At 39.6% G+C, this 8,996-nt stretch overlaps 1 protein-coding gene across 1 annotated transcript; it reads left to right on the top strand.

The window, feature by feature from the left end:
• The first annotated feature begins 2,766 nt into the window (after positions 1-2,766).
• LOC138023319 (E3 ubiquitin-protein ligase TRIM71-like) lies at positions 2,767-4,941 on the top strand. The gene has a single exon (XM_068870331.1). The coding sequence runs from the start codon at positions 2,767-2,769 to the stop codon at positions 4,939-4,941; it is 2,175 nt and encodes a 724-aa protein (XP_068726432.1).
• Positions 4,942-8,996: the final 4,055 nt, after the last annotated feature.

Below are 8,996 nucleotides of genomic sequence, written 5' to 3' on the forward strand. Positions count from 1 at the left end.
CGCTTCGTTTTAGAGGACACTAAAAATAAGTACTGTTTCGTTTCCGGACTGAGCAGCTCTGGGGATGATGAGAAATATGCTGCATTCCAGCTCGATCCCCCAGCCTGCTTCTTCCATTGTGGAAGTTACCAGGAGTACCTTCTGGATTCCTAGGCTTTTTTTAATTTTCGGCATTACTCCTGGAAAATCCAGTTCAGTGCGTTCAATACCACCCAACTCAGTGCCCTCTGTTTTTGTGTAACATGTATCACAAGCAACCCAGTCTACGCTCACGAACCGTGTAGTTTCAAAAAAGTGCCTTGCGTGGGATTAGCGTATCCTTTCATCCTCAACATTTTCCCATTTTCTCTGGGAAAAAAAAAGGATATTGTTAAATAGAAAGTAATTTACGTTTACCAGTGCTGGGAGCTAAAATGTAACCTTCAGCAAACTGCATATAGGCGATAAATGCACACCATGGACAGCGATGATGGCTTTATTGGACACGTCAATTTTCGCTGAACTGTTATCTTTCTTCCCACGTGTGTGAATTGAGCATTTTTTTTACCACTAATGGTTCTCAGCTATTGAATCTCCGGCCCATTCTCTCAGCCGTGAGCATATCTCGGAGAACGGGGCTCTATCCGAGGGATCTTCCTCCCAGCATTGCCGCATTAACCCATACATCCGCGCGGGGCAATAGTAACCTCGACTCCAGCAAAGGAGCACTAGGATTTTTCCGAGTATTCCCGAGTCACCGGCATCAAACAAAAATTATCTTTTCAGGTCAAGTTATAACAACGGAGAAAAGTGTGTAGTTTTGCTAAAAACTCAATCGGAAAATAACTCCGACTCGGAGAACGCCGTTGTACGAATATTTCTAAGTTGTGTGCCTGAGGCCAGAGGCTTCTTTAAAATGACTTTAACATCTACGAGGTGGTCGAAGACGTCACCTCCATATAAAACGTTACACTATCGTAAATTTTTGCAAAATTATTCCATCTCGCTGAGGTCGTACAATGTGGGGCGAAGTGTCCAAAAAATATATTGGTCAGTCGAGCGGTTAGGAATGGACACTTAAATATTCACATTTAATTTGTATTCTCCCGTTGTCCTCAAAACCACAGATTTGGTGAATTGCAGAGTATCGAAAAAATATCACTTACGTCCAGAAATGCAGGCAATCGCAAAAATAAAAAATCATATTGAATGATAAAAACAAAATAACAAAAAAGCAGAACAGAACAAGAATAACGAAAACAACCTTGGTTATTCTTGCGATTGCCTCCATTTCTGGACATATCTAAAAAATATATGTGCTACAAGCTTGAACGTGACTTGAAACTATGAAGATGGGGCATGGAAGCCGCTCATTTGCGATTTTATGGGTGACTCCAGATTGATACACCTGCTCTTCAGTGATAGAGTTTTGAAGCAAAGAACCGTGGACAATTTTTCTGTCGGTGTACGTTGGATCAGTGGCTTGATCTGATGTGCGTAATTACAAGTTAAGAAACTAAATATTTTAAGCAAGAGCCGATACAACGTACATTTGATATTTTGGTGGTGTACTATATTACGGCTGGCCAAACCAGCCTTCTTCAGGTACAATGAGAGTTTACATTGGTTTGCTTCTATGTACGGCATATATATAGTAAATGGATGTTGACGTAATACTGGAAAAAATGTGATAAAACATGGCAGTTACAACGAATTTGAATTCAAATACTAAGAGTAACGGGAAAATAACTGAATGACTCTAAATCACGACTTACAAACGCGACTTTCTTACTAAACAAATACAACGCGCCGCAGACGTTACCCGCATGCATACCCAACAACCTAAACAGATAAACAAACCCGAACGCATACCTTTCATAACGACCTATAATCCATCACTTCCTTCCATCTTCAACACAATAAAAAAAAACTACTATCTACTTCTTTCCTCTGACCGCTGCAGAAATGCTTTCCTACATCTACCTGTTGTGGCTTTCAGGCGCTCCCCTAACCTTCGAGACCTGCTGGTAACAGCTAAACTGTCCCCTAATGTAACTCATTCTAATTCCGCACTTCCTTCCGGTTCTTTTCGCTGTGGCAAAAACTGTGCTACCTGTTCTTACATTTTCCATGGACTAACCAACTACACATTCTTCCCTACTAGCGAAACACGCTCCATTAATTCCCACATAACTTTCGAAACTAAAAACCTTATATACATGATTCAATGTAACAGATTCCATCTACAGTACATAGGAGAAACTAAACGATGTTTAAAAGACCGTTTTAATGAACACCGTCACACTCAAGATAACGCTAACTGACACCAAATCCAAACCTACTACAGTCGCAGAACATTAATTTTAGTATCCTTTCCCCACAACATCTCTAAGAACATGCAATTATTCCCATCGAAAAAATATTTTCTAACAGAGACTCGATCCGTAAAACCAGGGAAGCTTTTTTAATTTCAAAAGGCAGGGCAATTGATCCTAACGGTCTTAATATCCACGAAGAAACGTATTAGACTTTAATTTATTGTTTAGAGTCATTTTCGTTATTTTTCCGTCACATTTATCACATTTTTTCCAGTATTACGTCAACATCCATTTACTATATATATGTACATAGAAGCAATCCAAAGTAAACTCTCATTGTACCTGAAGAGGCTGGTTTCGCCAGCCGAAATATAGTATACCACTAAAATATCAAATCTCTTGTTTAAAATAATTACTTCAGTGACGTCATTATATCACGCGACATTATTTTGCGCGGCTTGGCTTCTTCATGGATGCTCAACCGCCTTTAAAGAAACTTAAAAAGGAAGCAGAATGCCCATTATGCATAGAAACAGTCAAAAATCCCAAGACATTGCCATGTCTTCACTCATTCTGTCTGGAGTGTCTTGACAAACATACAAACTTCGCAAGGAGACAGCTAGAAACAACAATCAAATGCCCGGTTTGCCAGACTTCATTCCAAATTCCAGAAACAGACACCTTCGACTATTTGCCGTCCTCGTTTCATCGCAACCGATTGGTGGATGTTCTCCCTCTAGAAGATGGCAGCATTCAGTCTCAGAGATGCAACAGTTGTGACGAGAACAACACGGCAACATGTTACTGTTTCGTGTGCCAGAATTTTCTGTGTGCAGCTTGTTTTGAAGCTCACCAACGCTTGAAGGCTTCAAGGGGTCATCCCAGTGTTTTGATCGACAAACTGCAAGCGCAAGATGTGCAAGATTTGATCCACAGACCCGTGATGTGTTCACAACAATATCATGAAGATCAACCCCTAGAATTTTATTGCGAAGACTGTAAAGTTCTGATTTGCCACAAATGCACTGTAGTGAGTCATAATCGACACACTATGACAGACATTCTGAAAGCTGCACAAGAACAAAAGATGCAAATAGCCGACGCTGTGGCCAAAGGGAAAGCGGAAATTGTCAGGTATGAGAATAAAATTAAGGAACAAACTGACCTAAGAAACAAAAACAAAATTGAAATTTTGAACGAAGAAAAGAAAATGACAGACACTGTCGAAAATTTGATTTTTGATTTGCGAGAGCACGAGAAGAAAATGAAGGACAAGTTTCGCGAAATTTATGAGGCGGAACAAAAACATCACACAACACGACTGGAAAACTTCGAGCTGGTTGCCGCTCAACTGAAAAGCTGCGTCGAACGCGGCCAGAGTATCTTAGAAAGAAACATCAGCGCCGAAATTCTACAAACAAATCACGCCATCCTCGGACGCTGCAATGAACTGTTAAATGATCGAAAACCCGATCTTTACAGGTCGCCAAATTTACATTACTTGGTGGAAAAGAAATTGGATCTTACGGATCGAGTTGTTGTCACAAAGACTGATCCCTCAAAGTGCTCCGCTGAAGGTCAAAATAATAAAGAAGTAGAGGAAAGAAAGGAGGCATATTTCGTAATTGCTTCAAAAGATTCAGATGGATTTCAATGTTATCAACAAGACGATGAATTCAAAGTCGACCTATTGACTCCAGAAGGTGATCAACTAAAAACAGACACCAAAGACGGCAAATGCACGGAAACATACACAACACAGTGTGCTGGACAACACAGAGTGGAGATCGTTGAGAATGGACAGCAGCTGACTGGTAGTCCTTGGATTGTGCAGGTTCATCAGTATCAATATCAATTTGCCTTTCAGTTTGGTTCAATAGGGAAGGGACAAGGAGAATTTGATGGCATTCACGATATTGATGTGAGTCATAAAACGGGAACGATTGCTGTTGCAGATGGGCGGAATAACAGAATTCAACTGTTGAGCTCTGAAGGAAACTTTCGAAGGGAGATAAAACTTGATGGTGAACCTTATTCCGTGGCATTTGCGGACTCTGGAGAACTCCTGACTTTAATTCCGAAAAGCGACAATAAGCTTCGTCTATTCAGTGAGAAGGGTGAGTTCATCAAACACATCAATGATAAACATATTGGCCACCCAATTCACCTTTCCATTGCGAGTGATGGTCGTATAATCATAACTGACAGTTTGGACAAGAACATCAAGGTCCTCTCCCCTGACGGGAATGACTTGCTCCAGTCCTTCAGAGCCCCAGACTTTGATGGATCCCCATTCTGCGCTATTTATCACCAGCACAAATTTTTTGTTTCTTATATCTCTACTCATTGTGTCAAGGTATTTGACAAAACAGGAGTGTATTTACATGACATTGGCTGTAAGGGGTCCAATGATGGCCAGTTTAATCGTCCGGAGGGACTAGTTATAGACAAGTACAACCGACTGATTGTGTGTGATAGAGGTAACCATAGGCTGCAACTCTTCACCCTGGGCGGGAGGTTTTTGACTAAATTGAAGAAACAGTATTTCGAAAATGGCCCACCCTCTTACGTTGCTATAAACAGTGGTGGCAGTCTAATAGTAGCCGATCCACTGATCAGCGGACGCATTTATGTTTTCCATTAAGATGTGATATATTTTTGCTTACAAAAAGGCTAACATTTTCTAATCATTCAGCCGAGAATGAAGTAATGAATATTGAAGGTGCATTGCATAAGGTCTGAGCAATGGTGCTTTGAAAATTCGAGATTTTACAAAGAATAGGTAGGATCAGTAGCGCATTTGTCACCCAAGAATTTATCAGTTTTTGATGGCTAATAACTGGCTCGTTATCAAAGCCAAAAGGCTTAAAATTGGAGGTTTAACTTAAGTTTAACAAGTTCTTTTACCATTTAAACTCAATTTTTAAATAGCATGATTGATGCCAGCTTTGCAAACTCGTATGTTAGGGAAACATAACTTGTTAAAAAAGCCAAGATTCCCTTATACCTTTCCAATGAGCTTCGTACTAGAATCTGCAACTACCCGGTCGTAAAGCAAGCGAAAAACGAGGAAAAGTCCACTGGAAAAAAATCATTATTTTTAGTTTCAAATGGAAAATTTTAAAGGTATTTTGTTTTGTCATCTTTTCATGATTTCCATAAATACTCTTCGATCAATTTTGACTGGTCACGATCTTGTCTGATCCAACGCTGTACAAGACTTAAGCCTGTTTTTCACTAGGGACGGAAGCGCAAGCATAAGAGCGCTTAATTCACCGTGAAAACGAGGTTGAGACAAGCATAAGCACAAACACAAGGATCAAAATTTGTCCTTTTCCCTGTGCTTGCGCTTATTGTTGCGTTCGCTTGCGTCGTGTGAAAACGAAACACAGCATAAGCAATTAAAGCACTCGTTCCAGATTCCTCGTGGATATGAGCATTTGAACAAAATGGTGGATTCTGTGGTTAATTTTGATGCTTATGTCGACGTTCGTTTTCATTAGCATAAGCTGCTTATTCTTGTGCTTGCGTCGCTAGTGTAAACCAGGCTTTATCGTCCACGGTTTTGCAAAAGTTTTTAAAAATTTAACCTCAAGTTCACTGATGGCTAAGTAGCTAAGATGTCAGTTTACATCCCTTGCTTTGTTTTTTAGCTTCAGTTTGAGGCTTTCACTTTCAGTGTCCAATTCAGTGTTCTTAGAATTGTCTTTACTTAAAATCAATTTTCATTCTTCAGGACAGGGAACATTTCGCCATCAAAAGAATGTTCCATTTTCGAGGTTTTGTTTGCCTTCGTTTTATGGGGAAAAACAGACAAACAGTAGCTCTGAAATAAAAAGCTCCGTTCTGAGTCCTTAGGCCATACATTTGTTTGAGTTGGCTGGTGATGGTGGGCATTTGGTATTTAGCAGAATGGTACAAACGGGAAGTAACTTTCCCACACTGTAGGGACACTGGATCTGTGCTAGGCCACTACCGGAGCAATACAGGGCCGACACTCGAGCCATACTGGAACAACACAAAAGCAATATTGGACCAACAATAGATCTTAATTGGATCACTACATGATTTCAGTTACGATTCATCACTTATCTTATCTAGGACATCGGTGTTGTTAGTTAAAAAGGTTCTACCGAAAAGGAAAGTGAACTGAAAAGAAACAGCTCAAACTCACGGTATAAGGGCGGCGACTTGAATTCGACGAGACACTTTTGCGTTTGTCTTATTGTTTATTTCTTGTTTTCCAAAGAGAATCTCCACTTTTTCTACAGTCAGTAAGGCACTTCTATCACTTTATTTTGACCAAGCGGAGACAAAAGTTTGAAATAATACATATATTAAATCAGCATAATAAACAATTCTGTTATTGAGGAAAACACTACAGAGGTCCATAACTCGTACAATCGCAAAACACAAAATACTGCATGTTGAATCTTCTCATTTGTATTCATAAACATTACTTCAGAAATAGCGTCCTTAAAGACAAATTTGCTCTCTTGTTTCCATGAAAATTAATGTATAATTTATGCTCTTTATTGCAATCCACTGTTCGAGGGAATTCCCTATCTTCCTCGAAAGTCAACGAAACATCGCAAGAAAATAAAACTCGACACACTTGAAAATTCAACGTAATTTTTGTTACCTTAACCGTGAAAGTCTATCGAATTCTTTGACAGTTCCATTAAGGTGAATACGCGGATGCTGTCTTAATATCTGCGCTAAAGAGGATCTATTACACTCTGGCGGTTTAAGCCAATTTTGAGTCAGTCGGTCTATGGATTCATTCATATTTTTGAGGCGGCTTACGGTCTGAAGAAATTTCTACGCGGTTGCGGGAAAGCATAACTTAATCCCGTGGTTTTCCGTTTTTGTGTGTTTGTTGGCGGTTTTTCGAAAAGGTTTGTGGGAGATTTCAAACTTGCCTTTAGTGCGTCGTTATGAACAACGTGCATGATTTTTTGCGTTTGTGAACTTTTCATTAGATGCCAAAACTTTTTGGTTATAGTTTATTTGAAAGGACCTGTAGAAAAAAGATGTTTTGTTGTCTTTTTCCTAAGATCTCGTGGTCTTTGTGATGAGAAACAATGTGTGAAGTACTGTTAAAAGATCTCATTCGGCCACAAAGTTGGGAAAGGGAAAACGAAAGCTGTTCGCATGTGGTCTCAAAAGCCATAAAGACGTTTCCAGTTTCAAGGAGAAAAAGAAGCAATAAGCGGTCTAAAAAATACAAAGTAAGGCGGTTTGTGGTTTGTGCGACTCCCTATGATAGACCCTCTAATATCCCAACATATTGTCGTCGATTTTGAGACAAATTGCATGCCACTTGTGTGTCTGGAAACCAGAATCAGGGAATCCGGATATGGAAACCAGAAACACTAAATCATCTTAAAAAAGTACATTGATCTAACCACTGGGAACATGGTAAGCAAATCTCCCTGGTTTTCATTACATGCTTGAGGTGATTGGAAATGACAAATAAGTGATTTGTTTTAAATATTAAGCAAGTTAGGAAAAACAAATGTGCTAGTCGAGAGAGAAGGAAGCGTATAATTTTCTGTTTTATTTGCATACGGGGTTTTTTGCATTACCATTAATTTACCGCACATCCCATACTGCGCATAACATTGCGACTTCGGAGATGGCGGCGTTTCGCGCCGGCCATCTGAAGAGAGGCAACAAAGGCCGCTTTTGCTGTTCAAGAGCTTTTAAGCGCAATCATAACAACTCTTCTCTGTTAAGGTGTTGTTTTGGAGCTCGCCCCTTGTCCTTTCGCGGAAAATGATCATTTTGAAGCCCAAATTGCCTCTTTGCTATCCATTTATCATCGTGTTGCGAAGAAACGAGCACGGTGACCCCCCATTTTAAATGGTTTTATTTACTCGTAAGAGGTACACGGAAGTGGGATAGTAGAACTTGTAGTATTTACCTATAAAAGACGTGAAACTGCATTTGGAGCCTGACACTTGAGTGCAAAGTGATAACTGTAGCGGTGCAATTTGCTCACAATTCTTTGCAAGATTATTGAGCATTTTGAAATCACTTTCTTAAAGATTATAGCCGGGGCAAACAAGCAGGGTCAAATTTTCAGTAATATTCAGTAGCTTTTGCTACATGACAACAATTTTTCCGGTTGATCTAGCTTCGAATGCTTCTCGCGAAATTTGGTAAAAACACATAGAATAAAGAGCATACAGCGCGAAAACAAGCACGGTGACCCCATCTTTTTATTGCATTTTTTAAATGTCCTATGTATGAATATCAATTGTGCCAAGTTTGAAAAAATATCTAGATAGTACGTCATTTTCATGGGAATTACCTTATGCTTCTATTTTATTTTATAACCCTGAAGTCGTAACGGGATAATATGCATAAATAAAAAGCTCCATCTGAAACCAAGAGTTTGCCGGAGTGGTTGAATGGAAGCGTAATATCCTTCCTATTATGGGTCATGGATATTGATTACACTAATAGACTATTTAACATGTCGGTCATCTCAGAGGTACCCCAGGGCACACATCTGTCAAGTACTATCGTTTATTCCATGAACCCGGCCACAGTATTGAACTTTCTTTCTCTCGGAGTTTACGTTCATTCAAGTGTAAGGGTGGCAGAATAATTTTCCACGCCCAAACGTTTTTCCCTTTGTCTGGAATTCAACAAAAGAGCAACAGCTTTATGATATCCAAAATTTCTCAAATT

This window comes from Montipora capricornis, chromosome 11 (genome assembly GCF_036669925.1).
Source record: "Montipora capricornis isolate CH-2021 chromosome 11, ASM3666992v2, whole genome shotgun sequence".
Lineage (NCBI taxonomy): Eukaryota > Metazoa > Cnidaria > Anthozoa > Scleractinia > Acroporidae > Montipora > Montipora capricornis.